At 41.5% G+C, this 27537-nt stretch overlaps 1 protein-coding gene across 1 annotated transcript in view; it reads left to right on the top strand.

Moving 5' to 3' along the window:
- Positions 1 to 20681, top strand: part of CLASP1 (cytoplasmic linker associated protein 1) — a 217624-nt gene extending 196943 nt beyond the window's left edge. The window contains exons 38-42 of the mRNA XM_063116685.1: positions 613 to 803; positions 8754 to 8882; positions 12868 to 13074; positions 16952 to 17068; positions 18203 to 20681. Coding sequence (XP_062972755.1) covers positions 613 to 803; positions 8754 to 8882; positions 12868 to 13074; positions 16952 to 17068; positions 18203 to 18289 — 731 coding nt within the window. The 3' untranslated portion in view covers positions 18290 to 20681. The remainder of the gene's footprint in view (positions 1 to 612; positions 804 to 8753; positions 8883 to 12867; positions 13075 to 16951; positions 17069 to 18202) is intronic.
- The last annotated feature ends 6856 nt before the right edge of the window (positions 20682 to 27537 follow it).

Genomic DNA, 27537 nt, shown 5'->3' on the forward strand with positions numbered 1-27537 from the left:
AAAAGCCACTGTAGCTGTCAGCCCTGCTTGTCCTGTAAGCCCCCTGCCACGTCATTTTTCTTTTTTCTTTTTCTTTTTGCCTCCCCCAAAATTTGGCTTGGTAGGCGCTGGCACAATGTCTAGAACCTGGTCCGGCTTTCCAGCAGGTGGCATGGCAGTCTTGGGCTCATTCAGCTCATCCTTGTTCTCTGACTCTGAGCTTAGGGAAAGGGCCTTGACTCCCATGTAAGTGGGCTTCTGCCTTCATGTTGATGAGGCGGTCAGCTTCAAAAATCCATTATTTTGTGTGAGCAAAGCTGTTCTCTGCATTGCAGGGAATAGAAAAACCATAAGAAAAGATGCTCAATGTATAGCCATAAGAAAAGATGTTCACTTACCTGCTTGCAAAAATTGCTTTATAGGGGAATGATGATATATGGAGTAACTGTTGTTAAAAACTGAATATTTTAACATTATAGATAAAACTGCGTAGTCAAAGAACTGGAGAAAAGTTGTGTTTATAGATGCTTTAGAAAGAAATACCTTGAATATCCCTCATCATCAGCCATTTACTACAGTTGTTCCTAGTTTGTCCTCACTGTGAAGTGACCTGCTTTTCATTTCTTCCGTCAGTGCCCATTGATCATTCCGATTTAGTCGCTGATCTTTTAAAAGAATTATCCAATCACAATGAGCGAGTAGAAGAACGGAAAGGAGCCCTTCTTGAGCTATTGAAGATTACGAGGGAAGATAACCTGGGAGTTTGGGAGGAACATTTCAAGACCATTTTGCTTTTATTGCTTGAAACACTTGGAGACAAAGATGTAAGATATTGAGATAAGATTCAGTATGCAATGAAGATACTAACCCACCCACCCCCACTGCCCTTAGGGTGCTTTCAGATGTCGTGCATTCTTTATAGCATACACACACTTGGGTGTGTGTGTGTGTGTGTGTGTGTATAATTCCCAAACCGGGTAAGCATATGTGATGCTAATACTAAGAGTACTCAGTATCCAAAACCTCTGATGGATTTCAGGCTGGCATTGGCAGGTTGCATCTTTCAATACCTCCTGGGGCACCAAAACTACCATGGCCCACCACTGCTGTCTGCCATAAGCTCCCCTTAAAAATATAATAACTTCTTGCTCCGAGTGCTCCAAGCATTAACATGTGACTGGTAAAGCTACCATTTTAATTTCCTACAACACCCCAAAGTAGCATAATACTGGGCATTGTGGGAAATCAAAATGATGGCCATCTGGTGCCGCCAGGTAAGCCCTTCAGGGTCCATCAGCAAAGGAGGGGGCTACCAGAGGGCAGTTTGCCCAGGACTCCATCAAACCTGGAGCTGGGTTCATACCATTATCTAAAAGTCTGACAGAATAGTAGCAGATCTATATTGATATGGTAATGAATGCTACTATTAAAGAATGACAGTGTCATTTAAAATACCTCTTTGATTGGCCTTTTCATAAGTGTAGTCATTATAGCTCTGTCTGCCTTATGTCAGACATACTTTGCCATATAAATGGCTCAGAGAGCTTCGGCTATGGGGTGGTATAGAAATGAAATAAATCATCATCATCACTATATTTACATTCTTTTGTATTTAAAGATTTATGTACTACCCCTTTGGCAAAGCTTTCAGAGCAGTTTATAAACATCAGATAAAATGCAAAAATAAAATGTAATTGATCATAGAAACTATATGATCTGTTATTCTCTTTCCTTGTCTTCTGAGAGAAAGTGGAAATTCTAGCCTCTTGGAGCTTTCAGTAATGGTCATCACATGGATGTCTTTTCAGTGGCCTTTGGGTTTCTGACCACTATGCCAAAAGCAATCTAAACTAAAGAAAATATTACCCAGTTGATGAACAAGATGTACTGGTGTCAACCAACAAGTATTACTTCCCCTGCCCTACAAATTCATTATGGATACTAGACATCCCAAAGGTTAGATCTGTAGTTTCAGCCAGACTTCAGTTTGTTGCACCTGTGGATATGGTTTGAACTGACAGTTTTATCCTTCTTAGATGCAAAAATCCCTGACTAAATTGGTTTATATCACACAAGCAAATCACTATTCTGTCAACTGTTTTTCTCCCCTCGCCCCCCCAAAAAACATGCAAAGCAACTGAAAAATTATCCCTTATCACTACCTGCTTTATTTACTCAGTACTTCTGAGATGTATTTTTTATATTTTACCCATTTGTAAAATTGAAATGCCATTAAATATTAAAATACGATTCTGAAAACTGCCAAGAGAGTGAGTTGCATGGCAGTCATTGTCATTGCCAATTGCCATTTGTGTCTACCAGCTGTTGCGGTCATTGATGCATTGGGGAATTTAATCAGGAGATGAGTCATGTGCTAGTACATGAATTGTGCAGGTGAATACCAAAGCATCAGGATGTACTTAAAAAGTTCAGTCTGGAGCAAGTTAAGCTAAATACTCCTGTGTTGAAAATGTACGCACTGTTTGGAACGGCTGTCATCCCAAAACACAACCCTGCAGTTACATAACCTGTGAAGTCGTTCTAGTACTCCACTAATACTGTCTGGGATGCCAGTAAAGTGAATGATCAGAACTATGATAGCGATTGCCAAAAGAAATGTAGGATTAGATGTATTACTACAAAAAGTGGAACACTGCTTCAGTTTGCTATGTAAATTACAGTTATTGGTCAGAAATCAGAAATTGAAATTTATCTTAACTGAGTTTCAGTATCCCTATCAAAGCAATTGGATTATTTTGTATTAACCTGTTTTTCAGAATATATCAGAACTTTGCATATGGTAGATCTCTTCTGGCTTTGCTCTCAAGATTCCTTACAATGGCTGGCTTCGATCAAGGGCTTAGCTGTATGTGGCCAATGGGGCATTGCTAGGATTTAGAGAATTCTACCCTTCATTTTAAAATACAAGTTGGTACCTCTCATAGTTGAAAGAATTCATGTAAGAGTATAGTTTACTTATTTATTAAAACATTTTATAGTGCTACCTCACCATTTTTGGCATGTGGCACTTTACGATAACACATAAAAACAGTTATCATTAAAAGCCGTCAAACCACATTAAACTTCAAACCACCGCATCCCCAAACTCTTGTGTAAATAAAATCGCCTTACACAGACGTTTAAAACAGTACACAGTGGGAGCCTGTCTGGCAGATTGTTCCACAGCTGGGGGCCAGCAACCAAAAGAGCCCTGCCCCACCCCTGCACATTCTCATTTGTAGCAGGGAACCGTCAGAGCGCCCTGCTCCTGTGAACGAGTCTGCTGGTAGTGGGACACTGGGGCGAGGCGGGCACTCAAGCAACCAGGGCCTAAGCGGTGCAGGGCTTTATAGACAGTTAATAAAACCTTGTAGCGCCCCCTAGCAGCCACTGTCAGCCAGTGATAGAAGACCACTTCGGGAGCCCCTTGACCAACCTGGCTGCCGCATTTGGCACAGCCTGTAGGCGCTGGATTTGCTTCAATGGAAGTCCAGTATATAGCAGGTTGCAAACATCAAGCCTGGGGGTGACCAGGGCATGCCCTGCGGTGGGAGATCAGCCTCTGACAGAAAGGGGCGGACTTGGCAGAGCAGATGTAATTGGTAAAAGCAGCTCCGGACCACAGCTCCCACTTGTGATGACATGGTGAGGGACTGGTCTCAATCCTCTGTCACAATCCTCAGTCAGATTCCTGAGAATGACACACCTTTGACCTCCTGCATCCAATCTGTCAGCCACTGACCTCGACCAGCCAACAGCAACTTGGTCTTATCTAGATTAAACTTCAGTTTACTTCTCAATATCCAATTATAGGTCTCAGCCAGGCACCAAGACAGAACAGAGACCATCCTGCTGAGATCTGAGCCCATTGAGATGTAAAGCTGGGTATCAGCATACATATGATACCTCAACCTGTGGGCTCTAATTAACTCCGCCAGTGGCCTCACATACACATTGAACATGAAAGGTGGAATTCCACAGGGGAGGGCTGTAGGTGCAGATGCACAAGTGCCCATGGTAAACAACTGACCCCTCCATCCAAGTAGGAGTGAAACCAGGCGGGAGCGAGGCCCTCCAGTCCCACTTGGGTACTCAACCGTCTGATAAACAATTCGTGATTCACTGTGTCAAAAGGCCACTGAGAGGTCCAATAATAGCAAGATGGACAGAAGCATTTGTCCATTGCTAAAAGTTCATAGAATCATAGAATAGCAGAGTTGGAAGGGGCCTACAAGGCCATCGAGTCCAACCCCCTGCTCAATGCAGGAATCCACCCTAAAGCATCCCTGACAGATGGTTGTCCAGCTGCCTCTTGAAGGCCTCTAGTGTGGGAGAGCCCACAACCTCCCTAGGTAACTGATTCCATTGTCGTACTGCTCTAACAGTCAGGAAGTTTTTCCTGATGTCCAGCTGGAATCTGGCTTCCTTTAACTTGAACCCGTTATTCCATGTCCTGCACTCTGGGAGGATCGAGAAGAGATCCTGGCCCTCCTCTGTGTTGTGACAACCTTTTAAGTATTTGAAGAGTGCTATCATGTCTCCCCTCAATCTTCTCTTCTCCAAGCTAAACATGCCCAGTTCTTTCGGTCTCTCTTCATAGGGCTTTGTTTCCAGACCCCTGATCATCCTGGTTGCCCTCCTCTGATCACGCTCCAGCTTGACTGCGTCCTTCTTGAATTGTGGAGCCCAGAACTGGACGCAATACTCTAGATGAGGCCTAACCAGGGCTGAATAGAGAGGAACCAGTACCTCACGTGATTTGGAAGCTATACTTCTATTAATGCAGCCCAAAATAGCATTGGCCTTTCTTGCAGCCATATCGCACTGTTGGCTCATATTCAGCTTGCGATCTACAACAATTCCAAGATCCTTCTCGTTTGTAGTATTGCTGAGCCAAGTGTCCCCCATCTTTTAACTGTGCATTTGGTTTCTATTTCCTAAATGTAGAACTTGGCATTTATCCCTATTAAATTTCATTCTGTTGTTTTCAGCCCAGCACTCCAGCCTATCAAGATCACTTTTAAGTTTGTTTCTGTCTTCCAGGGTATTAGCTATCCCACCCAATTTTGTGTCATCTGCAAATTTGATAAGCGTTCCCTGCACCTCCTTGTCCAAATCATTAACAAAAATGTTGAAGAGCACTGGGCCCAGGACTGAGGCTTGTTGCCTCTCCCCAGTTTGAGAAGGTTTCATTGATAAGTACTCTTTGAGTCCGATTCTGTAGCCAACTGTGAATCCACCTAATAGTTGTTCCATCTAGCCCACTTTTAGCTAGTTTGTTAATGAGAATATCATGGGGCGCTTTGTCAAAAGCTTTGCTGAAGTCAAGATATATGACGTCCACAGCATTCCCACAGTCCACAAGGGAGGTTACCCGATCAAAATATGAGATTAAATTAGTCTGACAGGATTTGTTCCTGACAAATCCATGTTGGCTTCCAGTAATCACTGCATTGATTTCAAGGTGTTTACAGATTGACTTCTTTATAATTTGCGCCAGAATTTTCCCAGGGATGGATGTCAGACTGACTGGTCTGTAGTTCCCAGGTTCCTCCTTTTTGCCCTTTTTGAAGATAGGGACGTTAGCCGTCCTCCAGTTGTCCGGCACCTCACCTGTCTTCCATGATTTTGCAAAGATAATAGACAAAGGTTCTGAGAGTTCTTCCGCTAGCTCCTTCATTACTCTAAGATGCAGTTCATCGGGCCCTGGAGATTTGAACTCATTCAAGGAAATTAGGTGTTCTTTGACCATTTGTTTATCAATCTCAAACTGCAATCCTGCCCCCTCAACTTCTGCTTCACTTTTTCCAGGGGGGTCATAGACCCGCTTTTGGGAGAAGACCGAGGCAAAGTAGGAATTGAGCACTTCAGCCTTTTCTTTGTCATCTGTTATCAATTTGCCATCTTCATTAAGCAGTTGAACCACCATTTCTTTCCTCTGTCTTTTACTACTCACGTATCTGAAGAAAGCCTTTTTATTGCTTTTAGCATCCCTCGCTAATCTCAGCTCATTCTGAGCTTTAGCCTTCCTGACGCCATTTCGGCACTTCTGTGCCACCTGTCTGTACTTTTCTTTTGTAGCCTGGCCTTCCTTCTACTTCCTATATGTATCCTTTTTCGTTTTCAGGTCGTCTCTAAGCTTTTTGTGGAGCCACATTGGCTTCCTCTGTTGTCTTCTATCTTTTCTCCTTGTTGGAATTGTTTGTAACTGTGCCTTTAAAATTTCCTTTTTTAAATACTCCCACCCATCCTGCACTCCTTTTCTCATTAGGCTCACTTGCCACGGGACCTTACTTATCATAGTTCTGAGTTTATTAAAATCAGCTTTCCTAAAATCCAGAGTACGTGTATGGCTACACTCAGCTTTTGTCTCCTTTATAATCAAGAATTCAAGTATGACATAGTCACTTTCCCCCAGAGTTCCCGTAACTGCCACTTTATCCACTAAGTCATCCCTATTGGTCAATATCAAGTCAAGGATTGCCGATCCTCTAGTTCCTTCCTCCACTTTCTGTAGGAGAAAGTTATCACCCATACATGTCAGGAATTTCTTGGAAGGGCCGCTTTTGGCAGTATTGGTCACCCAACAGATATCAGGGTAATTGAAGTCCCCCATCACTACTACATCACACTTCCTTGAAACACTGGCAATTTGTTTCTCAAAAGTTTTGTCCTCGTCCTCTCCTTGATTGGGTGGTCGGTAGTAGACTCTGATTATCATGTTCTTTTTATTCCTTGCCCCATTTATTTTAATCCAGATGCTCTTGATGGGGCTCCCAGTCTGATCCGCCTGTATTTCTGTGCAGGAATAGGTATTTTTAACATATAGTGCAACTCCACCTCCCTTTCTATTTCTTCTGTTCTTTTTGAACAAGTTATATCCTTCAATTGCTATATTCCAGTCACGGGAGTCATCCCACCAAGTTTCAGTTATACCTATCAAGTCGTATTTGCCTTCATGTAATAAGAGTTCAAGTTCATTCTGTTTGTTTCCCATTAGTATATAGACATCGAAGACCATGTGTTTTATAGTCTGGCTTTGTTCCTACATTGTTGTGGACACTATTTTGGGGCACTATTGGAGCTGTTCTCTGTACTGTGGTGCATTGGCCTTCATCCATTGTTGCCTCGAAGTTTACGTCTCCCGCCCCCGTAAGATTCAGTTTAAAGCCCTCCTGATCAAGTTCTTTATGCTGTGGCTGTACACATTCTTTCCAGCCCTTGTGAGGTGCAACCCATCCCTTGCCAGCAGTCCATGTTCAAAGTAGCGTAGCCTGTGGTCCCAGAATCCAAAACTCTCACGTCGGCACCACCTTCGTAGCCGGAGTATTTTTCTTTCCCTTTCTAATCCTCTTCCAAGAACCGGGAGGATGGATGAGAAAACTACCTGGGCCCCAAAGTTCTTCAGTTATTGGTCATTCAGTTATTCAGTTCTTCGGTCATCACAGACCGCAGCAAGGGCAGTCTCTGAACTGTGTCCAGGTCTGAAGCCATATTGAAAAAGATCTAAGAAATCTGAGTCATAGAGAAACCGTTCAATTCATTTCAGTACCACTTTCTCCACTACCTTACCAAGAAAAGGAAGGTTGGAGACTTGTCGGTAGTTTGACGGCAGTGATGGATCAAGAGTTGGTTTCTTGAGGAGTGGCTGCACACTAGCTAATTTTAGGCAGGTAGGCACCCTAGCCACCCTAGCCTCCATCATGGATGCATTCACCACTGTCATCAGAATTGGACCCGCCACCAATGAAGCAGGATGGATCAATCAAGTTGGACATAGATCCAGTCCACAAGTGGTAAGCCGGAGCTGGCCAAAAATACTCTACGGCTCAGTCAGGGATACTGGACCAAAGCAATCAAGCGTAGGCCATGTCCTGGAGCCTCCAGCAGTAATTCTGTAGGGAAACCTGAAGGGAAACCCGCCCTAGTCCTGGCTATCACTATCTTTCACCTGAACCAAAGAAGAATATGTATAATCTGAGCCAACATCCACTGTGAATTTTAAATCATCCTCTCAGGTACCTGGTTTAGCAAAGATGATGCTTGAACTGCTGGCGGCTCCTCCGTCCTTTGGTGTTTAGGGCCGTCCCAGTTATTATCCTTGTTCTTTATAACCTTTTGGAGATTTGAGGTAGATTTCACAATGGGTGATTTGTCCTTCTCGATGAGATTTAAAAGTTTGTTAAAATCCATCTTTTTGTAGCTTGCACATTTTACATTTTTAATATTTTTGCTCTTTTTTAAGTTTGTGTACTTCTTACTTATTACTGTTTTAGGGGCCTTACTATTCTTTTAAGTTTTTCCAATGTGACTTGGCACTATAATGCCAGGATGTACTGAAAGGTCAGGATTCAGAAGACAAGTGAAAAGAAGATCAAAATTATTCCCCATTCCTGCAAATATTATAAGTCTCAAGATTTGGGATTTTGTTTGAATGACTAGGATTTCTCACTTCTGGGATTAACAGAGCCACAGGCAGAATATCACAGACAAATGGGACCTAAAAGTTGCCTATTGTTTATTAGCACCTATCTGGTTCTCATGCAAATTCTACAAATGAGCCATTGATATACGGCTGTTGCGGTCCTCACTGCTAAACAAGTACCTCACAATCCTAATCCCTCCCTCCTCTGTTGTGGTCTATAAGGTTGTTTTTAGCAAAATATAAATTGGACATTAATGCTGTTTCCGGTCCAACTACAAACTTCTTGTTTTAGTGATTTTGAAAAACCATGTGAGCTCTTCTCCAACATGTGCTGTTTCTTTTGATTTAGCATTCAATAAGAGCCTTGGCTTTGAGAGTGTTGCGAGAAATCTTGAGGAACCAGCCTGCAAGATTTAAGAACTATGCTGAACTGACTATCATGAAGACTCTGGAAGCGCATAAAGATTCTCATAAAGAGGTGAGTAATTCAGGTTGCCCTGTTGCTGCTTGGAGAGTGGGTAATGCCCAAGCAAAACTCTGTTCTCTGTGGTTTATTGTCAAGAGACTTATGTTGCCCCCCTTAGTGTTCAAACTCCAAAGGCTTACAGAAATATTTCTACAGCTGTCCTAAATGAAACATATTGCAGTAATATGCTAAGGAAAACTATTAAATGCATGCACAATAAGAACATAAGAAGGGCCATGCTAGATCAGACCAAGGGTCCATCTAGTCCTTCAGCCTGTTCACATAGTGGCCAACCAGCCATTGGCCAGGGACCAACAAAGCAGGACATGGTGCAACAAAGCAGGACATGGTGCATCAACATCACATAAAGCTGTGGCGTTGATGCCAAAGAGCAGGATTTGTTGTATAATGCTTAAAGTGAATGAGTAGGAAAAAGGGTGATCCAACACATAACACAGTCTTCAAGACTACTGTAAGCTTGTATTCAGGAGCATGTTTGAAAATGGCCACAAGAAAGGGTCCAAATCTATTCAGCTTCTGTCTCCATTGAGCATGACACGGTGATGTCATGCGGTTTATTGTTGATGCCAGTATTTTTATTAAGCAGTCTATGGCACACACTTTTTCTGTGCTTGTTATCATCAGACTTCTCTGCCTTTTAAACCTTTTGGTAAAGATAGTAAACCTGCTCTTTTCCAACCAATAGACTCTGACTTTGCAGATGAATTAAGCAAGATGGAGAAGAAGTTTGATGAATGTATTGTTGAGGTCCCAATTCCCATAGCGCATCAGTGGAGACATTTTAAAGAATAAACAAAAGGACCGTTTCTGATGGTCCTTTTGTAAAATTCATAAAACAAACAGTAAAATTCATAAAACATACACGGTTGCAAATTATCTAGTGGTATTTTATTTCATCTACCCTATGCTTCTGTGAGGCCTGGGGTCTAGCTTGTGAAAGGATGCCCCAGAGCCTGGGTCTAACACAGGTAAGGCAATGGGCATGTGAACCAGAGACAAGAGGTGTGATTGGGCAAGGGGTGATAGGCAGAGGCAGGAGACAAAGTCATGAACACTCTGGATTCAAATTCTGGATTGGATAGATGAGATGAGATGAGATAAGGCAGGGCCAGTCAAAGGTGAAGGCAAGGCAAGTCTGTGTTGTTGATCAGACTGCCATCCTAACCTAGAAGGGAAGGACTGTAGGAACTGGTACCTCTCCATTGGTTTGGAAGATGAGCTGACCATCTTCAGCCAGTGTGATCAGCACTCATGCCAGCCCTGCAGCATAGAGTGATCTTGCACTAGGAGTAATTTCTTATGTCCCTCAGCATCATCTGGCTCTTCAGATGCTGTGGGCCACTCTTGCTCTTTGAACCATCCCTCTTGGAATTGCTTTCTCTTTAGCATCTTGTGTGTGTGAGAGAGGGGTGGGGGGATGGGATGGATAGAGAGACAAAGAGCTATGCAGTGCTGTAGATCTCTCCTGTTTTTGTCTCTTGCACACTTTGGAATCTGGGTTTGCCAACCATCTGATCTGGTTTTGTCCATCATCAGCTGCAGCCCCTGATTAACCTTTTGAGTGGGGTCAACTGTCCTTGGGATAAAGGTTCCCCACCCTTCTAGAACCAGCCTGACTAACTGGTTGAAGGCCAAGAGCACTGGTAGCGCACAAGTTAAGACACAGTAAGCTTGCCACTGGAGCCCTCCCCTTCTCTCAGCACCTTACATTTTCTGCTTGGCCTACAACATGAATTCCATCTATCCTGTCATTACGTTCAACCCTAAATCATGTTTTGTATACTTACAGCCTAATCCTGTGCATATTAGTTCAGAAAGAAGTCCCACAGAGAGCCGAAAATACACCTTAACCTTTGTGTACATCTTTCCCCTTTTCCGTTTTTCAATGTCCTTGGATGTAATGCTTTTATGTCATGTATGTTTGCGAAACAATAAAAAATTAATAATAATAAAGAAAGTTGCAACAGCAGCAAAACCAAAAAAAACCCAAAGAAGTCCCACTATTTTGAGCAGGTCTTACTTGAGCAGGTAGTGGTTTGTATAGGATTGTATACTTTGCCTCACTGAAGTCAGAAGAGTTAAACTTATATCACTGTGTGCTGTATAGTAAATTCAAAGTAAAGAGGGAGAACTTTTAAATATAGAAAAAACTGGAGAGGTTTTAACCACAAAAAGGGAATAATAGACACACAGGGCTGAAGAATATAGCCAAGTAACAAGTGCAGGATTATGGTTTGAAGCACAAGGTAGTACTAAGTGGTTAAGCAAGTAACCTGGGAACAAAAATGTGTCAGGATTGTCTAAAAAAGGGCCAGAAAACATTTAATCCGTTTAATAAATCAGCATGTCTGTACTATACTTTCCTGGAACCAGAGTCTCCCTACGACATTAATTTTTTGTAAGAGCATTTAGCAGCAGTTGTAAACTGATTTCCAGATAAAGCAGTTGGACAAAACATTTTGTTCTAAAGGAGTGCCTTTATTGGCAGGCTTCTCCCAAGTATGCATTCTTCTTGTCTCACCTTGACTCCGTGCCCTTGTCATTTTCGTTCTGAATTAGCTCCACAAGTAAATGGGAAAGCTTGCCATCTCCAAGAGCTCCAAAATTGTTCATCTTGTCCAAACCACATTTCTTTGGGGTGAGAGGGTGGGGGGATACAGTTGTGTTAGAGTAGTAAAACTATAGGTAGTGTTTACATTGCTTTAACCCTTTTTGCTTTCATCTGCCTCCAGTGTGCATTTGTAAACATAAAACATTCGTTTTTGAGCAATTAAAGTAAAGGCATGCACTCACTCCAGACATTAGTGTATGCTCAGGTATATGCACTCACAACAAACCATCTTTTGTGATACTTTAAACCAGGTGTGGGCAACTCACAGCCCGTGGGCCACAAGCAACCCCCAGAGGCTTATTACGCACCCTTCCACAGGTGCTGTCCTCCTGGCCTCCTCCCCACACACACATATAGCCCTGGGGGTTGTACAGCTTGCCCACCCCTGCTTTAACCTTGTCATAGTCTTCATTCACTTGAATAAAGTAGAGGTGTACAGTAGGTAAACTATCTGTATTTTCATGTTGTTTCATCCCTTTGGTGCCAGACAATCTTTGTTATCGTGACACAGTGTTCATGCAGCCTTAAAATTATATAACCCATGATGCAGTGAGACAGTGAAGGAAAACACACTTTTATACAAAACATCTAGTGCCTTAACTTAAAGTGAAGGAATGTACTATTGAACAAACTGATGCTCATCTGAATCCAAAATTTGGACTGACAGACAGATTGCTGTTCAGGAAACAAAGCTGCAATTCACAGTTCCTCCTGGAGATTTTGCACATGCATAGAGTCTGCCAAGCAGAAGAAATGACAGAAACTAAAAGGCATATGTTAACATTTGGGTTGTGTGGTAATTTTATTATACATATTTGAATACAGCCTAATGCTTTGGCTTTGAATTTGTAGCAAATGAATTCTAGCATGAAATAATCATTTGTCTCATATTTTTAAACTTGGTTTAATTTTCTAAAAGAAATCCAGAACATATGCTTTACATTTGTTCCACAGTGCATGTCTCTGGCAATCTGCACAGGTGCCATCATGTCCCAAAATGCAACGTACAATAAGTCAGCGACAACAGAAAACTGAGGCCCATCTTCTCCTTGATGCTTTCTTCAGCAGCATTTATTTCTTCTGGCATGTTTTGTAAGCAGTGAAAAAAAGGGCTAGGGAAAGGGCCTCCTGTGCCCACACAGCGAACAACACATTGAGACTGTCACTGATTTGACATGAAAATGTATTCAGAATTCCCAGTCTCTCAGCAAATCAATAAAATAAAATAGTTCTAGAGGGTCAATGTTGACCATGCTGATGGTGCCCATGAATGTCTAGTTAGGTATGGAGGTGCATGTGTTTTCTTTAAAGTACAAATTTGTAAAATATACATTTCTTTTTCTCTTCACTCCTACCCCTTTCCAGGTTGTGAGAGCTGCGGAGGAAGCCGCTTCTACTTTAGCCAGCTCCATCCACCCTGAACAGTGCATCAAAGTGCTTTGCCCCATCATTCAAACAGCTGACTACCCAATTAATCTGGCTGCTATTAAAATGCAGACTAAAGTCATCGAGAGGATCTCAAAGGAGTCTTTGCATCAACTCCTTCAAGACATTATCCCTGGGTTGTTGCAGGTACGACATTGCTGCTTAGTGCTGCAAGCAATGAATAGCAAGCATTATTTAATATTTCTTTGTATTGATTTCTGTCAAGTGGTAAGAGCTATTCAACTGAATGGGATAAAAAAAGGTAATTGCAACCTCATTCAGGACAGCGTAAATAGAGGTTAATATTTGTTCTTAGGAAAATTGTCAATATGGCTCATCCCTGATTGGTAGGGAAATGGGGAAGTCCTCTTGTTCCCACTGCCACTTATCTTCCTACCTTCAACAACCTCAAGATGTGATTGACTGCAGGACCTCCAACTCCCACTAAACTTTCTCAGAATTTTTGACCAAACATCTACTTTCAGGCAGGAGGAGACAATAGTAAAGAAGAACCTTTTACTCCTTTACTAGTTTCCATTGATGTAACTTTTAGGAGGCATAAAGTCTTAATTCCTGCATCGTTTAGGGAGCACCCATACATTTTGTTATGACCCTGCCCTTTAAGATCTGTTGGCTGGCCCTGCTTAGAGTTCCTGCAATCTGGAAGATATTTATGATTTTATTGACTGATTACTTCATGAATCACCGCCCTAATAAAGTGCTTGAGGCAGTATACAGTAAAACTCATTTTTAAAAAACTAAAAAATACATCGTTGGGATTAAATATAATCATTTTCAGTAATTGTCTTTCATGCTACTCACAGGATAATTAAATGTTTAAATATATGATCTTGCCTGATTATTATTATTAATAATAATAATATTATGGTGTTTTCTTTTCAGTCAGGTTATTTGAGGACAGGTTCTTCTCCCATCTCTTCAGGGCAAGCTGGGCCATGAGATGGTAGTTGGGGAGGAGCCAACTCAGAAAAAAAAATACTGCGAGCTAAAGGGCAGGGAGGCAGCTCTCCCCAGAGTTGTTCTGTTTTAGCTCTTCTTCCCTTGGGGAAAGCTTCAATAATAAGAAATAAAAAGTAAAATAAGATCAGTTAGGAGATGGAGTAGGGCCTTTTCTGTTGTTGCCTCATTGTTTTGGAATACTGTGCCTAGTGAAACCTACAAAAGTCTGTGCCTATAGTTTTTTTAAAAGATTGGCTGAAATGTTCATGTTAGACAGGCCTTTTAAGGATCTTTTGTGACTTGTGATTTGATGCCAGATGTCAGAATCTGAACAAACCAAATTGGTACCATATCCGTTGAAAAGAAAGCTCCTGCTTCCAGCTAGGTTACGGTTTACCACTTCGATCATATTTGGGATTGGCAATGCTAGATTATTAAGTTTTAAAGGCTAACGTTTCTGGATTTTATGAATACAATCAGAATACAGAAGCCAAAGTGAACTGCGTTCTCTTGACCTGTGCCTCAAAGAGCATGATGAAGTTGGCAGTGACATTTTATTAGTTCTCTTTCTTAGTTACTAGACACAAATCTTAGTGTTACAAGGTCAGAGCTAGGTTATGCCTTGGAGGCACAGCCCTATGTTTGGGGCGGACAAGAGCCATGTTATAGCAGGAAGTTCTGGCAGAATTCCAGCTGACTCACCCGGCATCCTTCCTTGCCCTAAATAGCATGTGATGTTGAAGCAGCTTTGCCGCTAAATATTCAGAAGTGGTAGGTCTTCTCTGTCCAACTCAATCTCGGCTTGAAAGGTTCCTGTAGCCATGTTCTTCCACACCTTTGTGCAGTCAAGCAGCATACAGTGGTACCTACAATCTGTAATGAAGAGCAGAGTACTGTTTATAAATGCTGCTTCTTTGTGTGTGTGTCAGTTGAATCAATGATTTGTTGTGTACTACAAACATATAACTACAATTAGAATATAGTTTCTAATAGTGGAGAATGTTGTGAAAATGAGACTGCGTACTCATCTCCCACGTAGCTGCATACTTTGAAACTGACAACATATTTTTGTAAAAGTTGGTCCCCTACTGAATTCCCTGGTTTTCATGAGTGATTCACCAAACCTTAGATTTTTCAAAACAAAGCATTGGTGGCTTTTGAAATTTGCAAGTCTTTTCTCAGGCTGTGTCTAAGGGGGAAATTATACAGTACGTGTAAATGTGCGTAATGAATCCCTAACACATTTTTAAAATCTCAAACTTCTTGTCAGTTTGCCCATAGTGGCTGACATGCTGGGTCTAGGCTAGTAGTCGACAACGAACGTTGGGAATACGGGCTGAGGATATTTGTAGCATCTTCCCAGCAGAGGTCACTCTGAGCCCAGGGCACAAGCAAATCACAGGATTTCTCTTTTCTTTCTATTAGGGCCTTTCCAGATGGTGTTTTCAATACAGTAATTGCACAGTGGTTACTCAGTTGTTGTGTGTGAATGATACATCTTTTTTCAACGTTTTTCTTCTGTTGAAGGAATATCTTATTTCTCCAGTATTTAAACTACATAAGGGAGCAAAACAAGCATATGCAAAAACGGGCCAACGAGGATTGAGCATGTTCAATGGCCACAGAACGAGAGGGGTGGGGTGGGGAGGCAGAAATCCAGGTGTGGGGGATTGAATTGAGTGTCTTGGGAGAGGGCATGGCTGACTGGCTGGAATACTGAGCAGGAGCACCCGTACCACAGCAATTTATTGCATTTATTTATTTATTACATTTTTATACCGCCCAATAACCGAAGCTCTCTGGGTGGTTCACAAAAACAAGGCTCCTATTCCTTGTTTCATTTCTGTAGCACTTATCTTATAATTTGTAATAGTTGTATTGGTCAGAGTTGGTTCTTGATGGTGGTTGTTTTTAAGTTGAAGTGTTCTGTGTTCAAAAAGAATGTCCTTTATGAAATGCAAATACATGAACTTTTCTGTCCCAGGCAAATATGACCTGGCCTTCAGGGTATTCATTACCTAAAATATCGAAGTTGAATAACCTGCTTCTCTACTAAAAACTACCAGACCACTTCCCAAGTCTAAATTATGAACATACCACATGACCCAAAACCTTGCAACACTCAGTTGCAGATATGGAGATTCTTGTGCACAGGAGCTACCAGTTTTCTATTATGTCCTGTGGGCGACACTGAGCTTGATTGGCAATTTACTGTCAATGGGGAGCATGTAGTCTGTAAAGCTATATCTCACTTTTTCTATCCCTTCTAGGAACTTCTGGGAAAGCCAGCTTCCAAGGGAGGGTAAAGGGGGGTGAGGGTGGACTCCTTCTAGGTTGCAGGGATAGGTTTGATTAGGCAGTAGTTACTCTAATTGGAAATAACAGAAGTATTTCCACATATTATCCAGTGGCTTCCTTACTTGAACACAAGATAGGACATTTTTGAAGTGCATTGGGTTTTAAAAGCAGAAGACAGAGTCTTATGCTTTGTTATCAACTCACATTGCATTTATCAGGGCAGCTGATCTTTGATCTTAAAAAAATGCTTGTCATCTGTTTATAAGCTACATGCGAGGAAACATTATTTAACGCAAAATTCCACAGGTTTTGTGCTGCTGCAGAGAATCTAGGATGCAAGGCTCCTGGAGAAAGACAGGGAGTCACTGTCAAGGTTCAGGGTGCCGCACGTTTGTCGATATAATCTGAAGAACATAAGAAGTGCCCTGATGCTGGATCAGACCAAGGGTCCATCTAGTCCAGCAATCCTAGTTTTTGCCAACACCAAGCTAGACTTCTTTTCTTCAATATGTGCCTAACATTCCTCTGGGTTAGATTGAAGTTCTGTTTCATAAATGCTTATTGTAACAAAATACTTGATTTCATTTTGAATTAAATATTGGTTTTTCCTGTTGGTAATAACACCTATATAGTCTAATATGGCATTTTTATAATGTTTAGGAGGCAAGTATCTGTCCCATTCATTCTTTAAATTCCTAACACTGGAAGAAAAGGGGTCTTGTGAAGAAACCTTCGGTTCTTATGATTCTTTCTTTTTTACATCTAGGGTTATGACAACACAGAAAGCAGTGTTCGCAAAGCCAGTGTATTTTGCCTTGTGGCAATCTATTCAGTTATTGGTGAAGAACTGAAGCCTCACCTTGCACAGCTCACTGGGAGCAAGGTATGTGTGCATCCCTTTCTATAGCTTGTTTTTGGAATCTGAGCATGCATACATGGTTCATGTAACTTTCAACACAATCATTAAGCAACCTTTAGAGGTGAGGTTTCCAACAGAGGTAGCTGGTTACTGAAGTACACACAACGTTTCAAGACATCTAGTTGTTGACTCCAGATGATTGTAAGATTTATAAATGGGGAAGGGGCCCCAGCTGCATTGCTTCTTTAACTTCCCCCCTGTCACAGCACCTTTGAGAAGATGTAAATAAGTAGAGGTGTTATTGATTCACACATGGCACAGCATCAGAACAGTTTGGGAACCATTGCCATAATATTAAAAAACAACAGGAGAGGCAATATTACAAGTGCATCAAAACTGTTTAATTCAAGGTATTTTTGTATTATTAAAAAATAACATTTGACAGTTTTCTTTTTGCAAGCATATTTAAGAGAAACTGCCTGTGTTCATTTTGCATCCAGTAAAGCCAATATCTGGCACCTCAGAAAGAAAAGATAAGTTGTTTGCGAACGATCCTGAACTTGGTTCAGAATGGAGCCTGGGTAATTTTAAAACAACACAAAAACATAAAATAACTTATTTTTAGACCCATTCTAAAAATTAGACCATGTCATGCTTCCAATGACATCAGGAGAATATTAGGGCCTGAATGCCTCCTTCAATGTGTTTTGTGAGTCCGTACGCTGAGCCCGCATTCCCTTCCCACCAAATGTACCTGGCAATGCAGTGACAGCAAGAGGGAGGTCTTGCAGGATGCCTCATTGCAAGATCTATATTCCTCTGTGGTGTCTAGAATGTTGAGGAGACTTTCTTTACTTGGGACAGGCAGGTATGTTTAGGATTTAAAATTCTGGAGTAAAAATATAACAGATTAAGTTCACAGTGTGCATTGACTATGGAATAACATCCTCCAAAGTAATACAGTTGATACCTTATTGCTCACAGGAACAACAATAGTAGTAGTAAATCCACAGTAGAAAATCGCTGATCCATAGCAAGGTTACATGTGCCCAGGTTCCCAGTGTGGTATTTGCTACAGAGAACTTACTGAATGGCCTGCTCTGAAACAAAGAAAATAAATGAAGAACATGGATGTTACTGCTTTTTTCCCCCTTTCAGATGAAGCTCCTGAATTTGTACATAAAGAGGGCCCAGACCACCAACAGCAACAGCAGCTCATCTTCAGATGTTTCCACACACAGTTAATGGAGATCTTTGGACATACCTGTAGACATAGAAGCAATCAGCTGTGCCTCTCAGAGACCCTCCCCTCATCAGCACACACCATCCGCTGACGGAGGCCATGCAGATATTTATTGCAATCAGTATTTTTAGTCCTTTTACAGCTTTTTATTGTAGGATATTCTTGGTATTGAATGTAAAGGAAGCAAGGCCTGGGTTGCAGTCTTCCCCCGAAAAAGGGCAGTAGAAAAAAACAAACACGTTGCAATTTATCATTTTTAAAGCCTGAAAAGTTTCCGGAGCTACTTAACACTTCAGTGTTTTAATCAAAGGGATTTTATGGCATTGATAAAGTTTTGGTTTATATTAGACTGCATTTCTATTAGCCAAACTTTTGCCTAGTTCCTCCAGTTTCCCCAGTTTCTCAAACATTTAGAGTGGAGCTTAAAATTTGGAATTCTCTACCTTTTTTCAGGAGAAACCTGTATAGACTATAATATCAGGTTCCTCAACTATGTTTTAATTTAATAATACCCTCGGAACCATCAGCAATTTGAAATGGTGCTGTTTATGTAAGGAAGACCACTAGGTTAGAATAGCTAATTTAAGACCTGCCTCTGTATAGACCATTCAGTTAACTGTTTCTCCTCAGCCTGTTTATTTCGTCAATATTTTCGAAAATTGAAAAATAAATTGCAAAATGCAATATTCTCAGTCCTCGCTCTAGAGGCAGTTCTGCCTACATGACTCATCTTGTTCCTACTCAGCCTTTTGTTTACGTTTTTGTTTTTGCAGAACTCTGTTCTGTTACAGTATTTGCTGGGAATTGAATTCCTTCTGTAACAGCTTTTTCTAGCATTATGAAATCTGTTAGTATGCACTGAGAGTGAATGCACTGTAATGTCTTTAAACTGGTCAAGCATCTGCCACTATCAGAGGAACTGACAACCCATCTCCTAAGGAATAAATGTGAAATTTGCTATTTCTGCTGCTTCAACCCTCAGTAAGAAACTTGTACTTTCCAAAGCTCAATTGGCTTTCTAGGAGCTGCAACTCGGATAACCAGGCCTTTCTTTCTTAATAAAATACTGCTTTTGTTTCTCGGCAGATGCTCCTTAGTGTGAAACATGTTTTGTTAACACCCATTAACACCCACCACACTCGTCAAGCGTTCCCCATCCTTTGAGTACTCCAGGAATACGTCACCCTCTCCCAGCCACCATGCAATCTGGATTATTTATAATCTTGTTTTGTGTCTAATGTACATAGTGAATCATTTCCCTTCTCTCTTACTATTTCAGACATGACCCTCTTTCTTTAGGTAGTACTCAAAGGGCTAGCTCAATCTGCACCAAATTGGTTTCTTTTTTAAGCTGTACAATTGGAGTTGTGGGGTATGTTTAATTATTCCAGGCACAAGGTCTCTTTGGCTACCAATCCACACATGCTGGTGGAGATAAATCTGCATGTTGTTGGCGCTTAGCTGCCAGATTGGGGAGGGCTCCATCTTTTTCCAACACTGTCCAAATGTCTGCAGCTGCCTTTTTCCTTGCTGCCTCTTTACGCAGGGCTTTAACTTTTCAAACCTTTTTAAAGAGAGAGGTTTCTTTTCTTTGTATTATTCTTCATGTTCTCATACCTCCTCCCCTTCCCTGGCCTTTATATCTGAGAATCCGCACAGAAACAACCCTTCCTGCTGTTGGGTTGCTTTAGATGGCAACATCCATACTGTCAATGGGGCACTGGTGTTCCCAGGGCATGAGCAAACAAAGCATTGTGCGACCCCTTTTCACTGTCTGAAGTACTGTAGGTCTCTTACATAGTGCTGAATTAACTGAGGCATGTGGCTTTCTTTTAAAAGGTACACTATGTGTGCTTGCCTGGATTACAACACAAAACTTTTCTATCGCTTCCTACTAGCTTCTCAATAACCTGTATAAGTAATGTAACTTGCAACATTGTCATATAAATCTTTCTACTACCCTCCCAGCCCCTTTATTTATCAAGTGTAATAGTTCATATTAAAGGACAACGGAGAAATGTTTGTAGAATGCAGCAGGACTTTGCTAACAATAATAATGTTTTAAATGGGAAGGACAGGCTTACAAAGCCTCTCAAAACAGTCAGCCATCAGAAACAAGTTCGTTGGCACAGTGTTCACACGCATGTATTTAATTTCTATTTTTGGGTTGGTTTTTTATTTTTATTTTATTTTTTGCGCTTTTGTCATGTTACATCCATATCTGTATTTATATCTTATTTGTTTCACTTTTGAGTGTATCATGGCAAATGTACAGATGTTTTTATGTTAACATTTACATGATAGAATTTGCTAAAAATAATAATAAAAAAAAACTTTTGAGTTTGCCCTAGAATAAATGAAAGTTACATTTAAGTCCGTATGAGAGCTTCTTTACGCTGCAGCTTGGTTATAAAGAGAAAAGTCTAAGACCATCTGGGTTAAATGTCTGCACTGAAGCATTATTTCTTAAATTTGCACACACCATAACACTGACCAGGAATACAGGCTATTACAATAACACTTTATCCCTCTGCAGATGTGCAAAGTGTATGGATGGGAGGGTAGGACCATATGTGTGGCCCCAAGTCATGCCCACTAATTTGTGTTTGTGTACACTGAGAGGGCATTCTATGTAGTGGTTTACATGCATAGATTTCCCCCCAATCATGTGATCCATGTCAGGAAAATGGGGTATCGAAATCCCATGGTTGGTGCGTATGCATGTATACATGACCCCCAAAACAGAGCTTAGGTGTGCCTCAGGAATGGAGCCCGCCATCAAGGTCATGATCCCCACTCCTGCTGCCTTGCATACACTTTCAATGTCTGTACGGGGCTCTTGCCTTGTAACTGTCAAAGGGTCTTACAACTTGAGGGAGAGTCATAAATGCTGTGCTATGCCTTTGACACAGACAGGAGTACAAGATTGGATGATAGTCCCAAATATCTTGACATCACTGATTCACTATATCAAGAAGAGTTTGTCAGTGCTCTCAGATTCATGGGGAGTGAATGTGTACCTAAAATAAAGCTCGAGTTAGTTTCCTGTTTCTTTCAATTAATGTTAACACTAAATATTCAGAGCCATGTCCTCCGTCCACTCATGATACCTTGCAAGTATTTTATTTCTTTATTAGTATTAGTACCTGCCCTAATTGGATTCAACTTTTGTCCCTGACTAGGATAACTAAAGTTATCCTGCTGAAAACAAAGACTTATGTTCACAGATAAATTCCAGGGGTGTACCCACTGATAACCTTTAAGGGTGCAATCGGATGCATATTTAGCAAGAAAAATATCCTAGAATTCCCATCGTGCCTCAGCCAGCGTTGTCCATCTAAACAAGCATAGAGGTCAGTCAGTCAGTTATTCTTTATTGTTTGTAGCCAATGGCCATCACAACATCATAAAACATTAAAACATTAATCTGATTAAGCATAGAGATTGTGCCCTAAGAGTGTTGAACCTCTTCTAACCCTAGAGCCAAATTTCATTTTGGAGAAGCTCTTGGGGATAGTTGTGGGCATGGCAAATGGGCCAGGGCCAAAATACCAGCATATTTTAGTTTCTGAGCTTCTCTACACATATGAAAAATCCATGCCTTACCGTGGCTTTCGTCCTCGCAGTAATCACACCATCGCGATGTGGTCTTTCAAATGCAACCACATGATTTGTTCCTTTCTCGGAAAGGCCCCATTGTGTTTTAATGAGACAGCACTATCTAGTGGCAGAGAGATACCGAGATCACCACATCTGTGGTTTTATTCAAATGCACGATTTCCAGAGGATAGCATGGAAGATGTCCTGGTTGTAGATGATGTTATGTAATGGACCCACAAACTTCTATGAGTGATCAATCACAAGCATGCTATGAATCACTCATTTAGGGAAGATATAAAGCTCTTACTGCCAGTAACTAGGCCTTAGGAGAGGCATTTCAATCTCTTAGAATGGTAAAACCTGCACAAAAAGCCAGAAAGTCACTAAATGATCAGTAGTTAGGAAAAACATGGTAGAGCCAGGAGAAGGGGGCATGGCCATCTGGGAGAACCTCAGGAAGGATAAATTTGGCCCATGGGCCTGAAGTTCTGCACCCCTACTTGAAGGTGTCACAGAACACTGCAGTTTTTATGGACACAGACTAACAAATTTATTGTGACACAGGCTATTGCTGGCTAGAACCCACCATCAGATGGCTGAAGTGACTTGAAAGTTCACAGGTGTGTATGTCCTTATCTTCAAAAAGGAGGAACCTGAGAACTACAGACCAGTCAGTCTGACATCCATCCCTGGGAAAATTTTGGAGCAAATTATAAAGAAGTCAATCTGTAAGCACCTTGAAAACAATGCAGCGATTACTAGAAGCCAACATGGATTTGTCAAGAACAAAACCTGTCAGACTAATCTGATCTCATTTTTTGATCAGGCAACCTCCCTTGTGGACTGTGGGAACGCTGTGGATGTAATATATCTTGACTTCAGCAAAGCTTTTGACAAAGTGCCCCATAGTATTCTGATTAACAAACTAGCTAAACGTGGGCTAGATGGAACACCTATTAGGTGGATTGACAGTTGGATACAGAATCGGACTCAAAGAGTGCTTAGCAATGGTACCTTCTCAAATGGGGGGGGAGTAATAAGTGGGGGTACCGCAGGGCTCAGTCCTGGGCCCAGTGCTCTTCAACAGTTTTATTAATGATTTGGACAAGGAGATGCAGGGAATGATTATCAAATTTGCAGATGACACAAAATTGGGTGGGATAGCTAATACCCTGGAAGAGAGAGAAAAACTTCTAAGTGATCTTGATAGGCTGGAGTGCTGGGCTGAAAACAGCAGAATGAAATTTAATAGGGATAAATGCCAAGTTCTACATCTAGGAAAAAGAAACCAAATGAACAGTTACAAGATGGGGGATACTTGGTTCAGCAATACTACAAACAAGAAGGATCTTGGAATTGTTGTAGATCACAAGCTGAATATGAGCCAACAGTGTGATGTGGCTGCAAAAGAAGCAAATGCTATTTTGGGCTGCATTTATAGAAGTACAGCTTCCAAATCGCGTGAGGTACTGGTTCCTCTCTATTCGGCCATGCTTAGGCCTCATCTTGAGTATTGCGTCCAGTTCTGGGCACAACACTTCAAGAAGGATGCAGACAAATGAGCATGTTCAGAGGTGAGCAATGAGGATGATCAGGGGTCTGGAAACAAAGCCCTATGAACAGAGACTGAAAGAACTGGGCATGTTTAGCCTGGAGAAGAGAAGATTGAGGGGAGACATGATAGCACTCTTCAAATACTTAAACGGTTGTCACACAGAGGAGGGGCAGGAGCTCTTGATCTCCCAGAGTGCAGGACACGGAATAATGGGCTCAAGTTACAGGAAGCCCTGACTGTTAGAGCAGTACAATTGAACCAGTTACCTAGGGAGGTTGTGGGCTCTCCCACACTAGAGGCATTCAAGAGGCAGCTGGACAGCCATCTGTCAGGGATGCTTTAAGGTGGATTCCTGCATTGAGCAGGGGGTTGGACTCGATGGCCTTATAGGCCTCTTCCAACTCTACTATTCTATGATTCTATGATTCTTTTTTCTTGCCACTTTTTCCAAATACTAAAAAAAAAGACTTTAAAATCTCTCTACCTATGTATATGTACTTACCTTTCTTAGACTACAAAATTTTCTGTCACAATAAATTTGTTAGTTAGAATTTCTTGTTTCTGTAAAAGCCTCTTGACCTTAGTATCTTCTGCAATACAGGTCAGTACCATTTTTTTAATCCTCTGCAGCTCAAATCTCTGTATGCATCTCTAGTTAACCAAGCTAGAAAAACAGGTTGGAAGAATCATAGAATAACCAATCAGGTGACACTTCTGATCACAAACTATAAATCAGATGCATAGAAATTTCCACTGTGCAAAAGTACTTAAGTTTAAAGATGAATTACTTCCCAGGCCTCACAGAGGGAATAAATGTTCACGTAATCAGGGCATATATGTTGAGAACCAATGCCTTAAGGAAAAATTGGCTAATTGCCAATAGAAACCTTGAGAAACTTACTTGCAGTCTATCCTACCAAAAGTCCACCAGGAACGTAGCTTTCTTGACGATTCTAAAATACGGGGCCGGGGGTGAAGAGATGGAAGGAAATCCTATTTGTGATCATCACAGATTGTCATGGAGCTTTTTTTCAGACAGACACAGAAAACCAAATAGGAAAAAAATGGATGCAATTGGAAACATGTCCCCATGTTTTAGGTAAACCACCTTGCACAATTTTGGGGAGGCAAGTGGGATCTGTTTCAATTCAAGAGACAGATTAAAACAATTCTGTTCTTGTGCATCAAATAGATTTTGCATCATGCCTCACATAGAGAATAGTAATTTCCAGTATAAGGCCTTATATATGTTATGAAGGATCATTAATGCTAAGGGAACATAAGCAGTGAGATGTTTTCATGAGCTGACTGGGTACATGTTCATATTAATATTAGGTGAATGAAAAATGCATATAACCCAGCCATTTTGCACATTCACTAGACACCGTTGACAATGTGCACATATAGAGAGAATGAACAGGTGTTTGGGCACACTGCCCAGTCAATATTCATGACTTCTAAATTCCATTGGATGATGTAAGTATTATACAAACTTACCAGTGAATGTGCATCACCTCGCGGTGAAGAGTCTGCATACTGACAAGGCAATGAATGTCATGTGGAATATAAATTCCTAAATAAATAATGGATCAATCCTCTGAATCTGTGGACAGTGGAGGTCAGATTTGTGGCGGAGACACCACCACATTCAGAGTCCTGCCAGGTTCCAGTGGCCAGGGGGCAGCTAATATTTTTGTTCCTTTCCCCTCTTATTATGCATAATAGGAAGGTATTAACTACATCAGCTTGTGGGCCGGCATAGTTCTAGGGCCTTTCTGGGGGTGTATCAGAATGAGGGTCTCCCCTGGCCACACTCCCAGAAAACACTGTTCCAGGTCCCAGAACTGCTGGAGCACCACCTGCAGGACAGCAACCGTGGTGGAGCTTTGTGTCACCACACTGGGGACAACTCCAGTGGTGGACCTCCTTCTCAACAGCAGAGAGAGAGAGAGGTCTACAGAATCCTGTGTCTTCTCAGATGCCTTCCCAGGCATATAGGATTCCTTCCTTCAGTTGTTTCCATGCTAAAACCAGGTGTGAGACAGTCTGCAATTAATCTATCCAACAGCTCATCTACAGCACAGGTGGGGAAGCTTTTTTTCGGTCAAGGGTTGCATTCCTCAGGGATATTTCTCTCCTTCTCTCATAATACTAGAACCTGGGGTCATCCCATGAAGCTGATTGGTGGGAGATAAAAGGAAGTACTTCACACAGTGCATAGTTAAACTATGGAATTCACTTCCACAAAAGGTAGTGATGGCTTCAAAAAGGGATTGGACAAATTTGTGGAGGAGATAGCTATCAATGGCTATTAGTTCTGATGGTTATGTGCTACCTCCAGCATCAGAGCCTTTGGGCCAAAAATGCTTCTCCACCCTGATCTGGAAGCACCCCAAAGCTCTTGCACCTGATCATCCTGGGAAATACAAACATCACCCTGTACTAGGGAACCATCCACCCACAGAGCTTCTATCTTGTCAGGACTAAGTTTCAATTTACTCATCCAGCCCATTGTCACTTCAAGCACCAGTTCAGCACACACACTGCCACACATGACTTAGATGACAAGTACTTCTTCATGCAGTGCACAGTCAAACTATGCAATTCGCTACCACAAGACATAGTGACCAATTTGGATTGCTTTAAAAGGGGGTTAGACAAATTCTTGGAAGAGAATGCTATCAATGACTACTAGTCCTGATGTCTCTCTCTTACCTCCAGTATCAGAGGCAGCAAGCCTATGTATACCAGTTGCTGGGGAAAATGGGCAGAAGGGTGTTGTTGCACTCATGTCCTGCTTGTGGGTTTCCTGTTGACAGCTGTTCAGGCACTGTGTAAACAGAATGGTGGACTAGATGGTCCCTTGGTCTGATCTGGCAGGCTCTTCTTATGTTCTTAAGGAGAAAGAAGAAAATTGTGTCATCTCAGATGACCTATCCCTGCAGCTTCATATAGATGTAGAACCCCATAGCAAATATGATACAAAGATAAAAGTCTCCAAGCACTGCCTTCTGAAAATCACCCTGCAAAGCAGTGGAATCACTGTAACACTGTACCTCCAACTCCTAACCCACAGAGTCAATCCAGAAGGATATCATCTTCAATTGTATCAAAAGCTGCTAAGAGGTCCAGGATAATTAACAGGTGGCATTCCCACTGTCTCTTTCTCAGCATAGCTCCTCCAAAAGGGGACCAAAGCAGTTTCTGTGCCAAAACCAGGCCACAAAAAATAGATTGAAATGGGTCTAATAGATAATCAGTCTCATCCAAGAGAACTTAGAATTTCATGGCTACCTTCTTTGGAGCACTGAACCCAAAAAAGGGGATACATGCAACTGATCAATAGATATTACAAGCTTCAGAGTCCAGGAAGAATTTCTTAAGGAGCAGCCAATTGCATATTTCAAGGTACCACTTCCTCTCACAAGGAAGCACTAATATCCAACCAAATCATCCCCCTCTGCTTGATGTAATAATTAGCCAAAAAAAGACAACCGTTGAGAAAATAGGAGGAAGGTTACACCATCCAAGTACTTGTCTACAGCATTACTCTGCAACAACTGAAATTCACCACGAACACAGGACCGGGTAGTGCGTTGAACACAACCACAGACATTTGCAACCAGATAATCCTTATAGTCTGAGGAAAGCTTCTTTAAATATATACAATCAAGTTTATATAGGGATGGGATGTGGTGTGTTCATTTTTTTAAAAAAAAATGCCCTGGGTGCTTCTTATCCTGGTTTGTAGAAGTGCCAACAACAAATGTGTAGAGGCACAGTACCAAAAGTGTCTTGATGTGATCTGCCTATACTGGGTCAGGTTGGTTTTTACCCCTGAAGCATTGCAGAAAGCTCTGATGTTTCCGGCATTGCAAATTGCATTTTAGGCAAAGCATGATAGAAATGCAAATTTTGAATGCACGTGCTTAATATAGCCTTCACAATCCCCTTTATGTCCCATTCATTCAAGTGGCTATTCTAGACAGCTCAGAGAAAATACTTGTTAATTCACAAAACAGATAGCTATTTACTACAATACTGCTGTCACATTCCGATGTATGTAAAGGGTGATTTGTATAAAACAAATTAACA

This window comes from Elgaria multicarinata, chromosome 2 (assembly GCF_023053635.1).
Source record: "Elgaria multicarinata webbii isolate HBS135686 ecotype San Diego chromosome 2, rElgMul1.1.pri, whole genome shotgun sequence".
Lineage (NCBI taxonomy): Eukaryota > Metazoa > Chordata > Lepidosauria > Squamata > Anguidae > Elgaria > Elgaria multicarinata.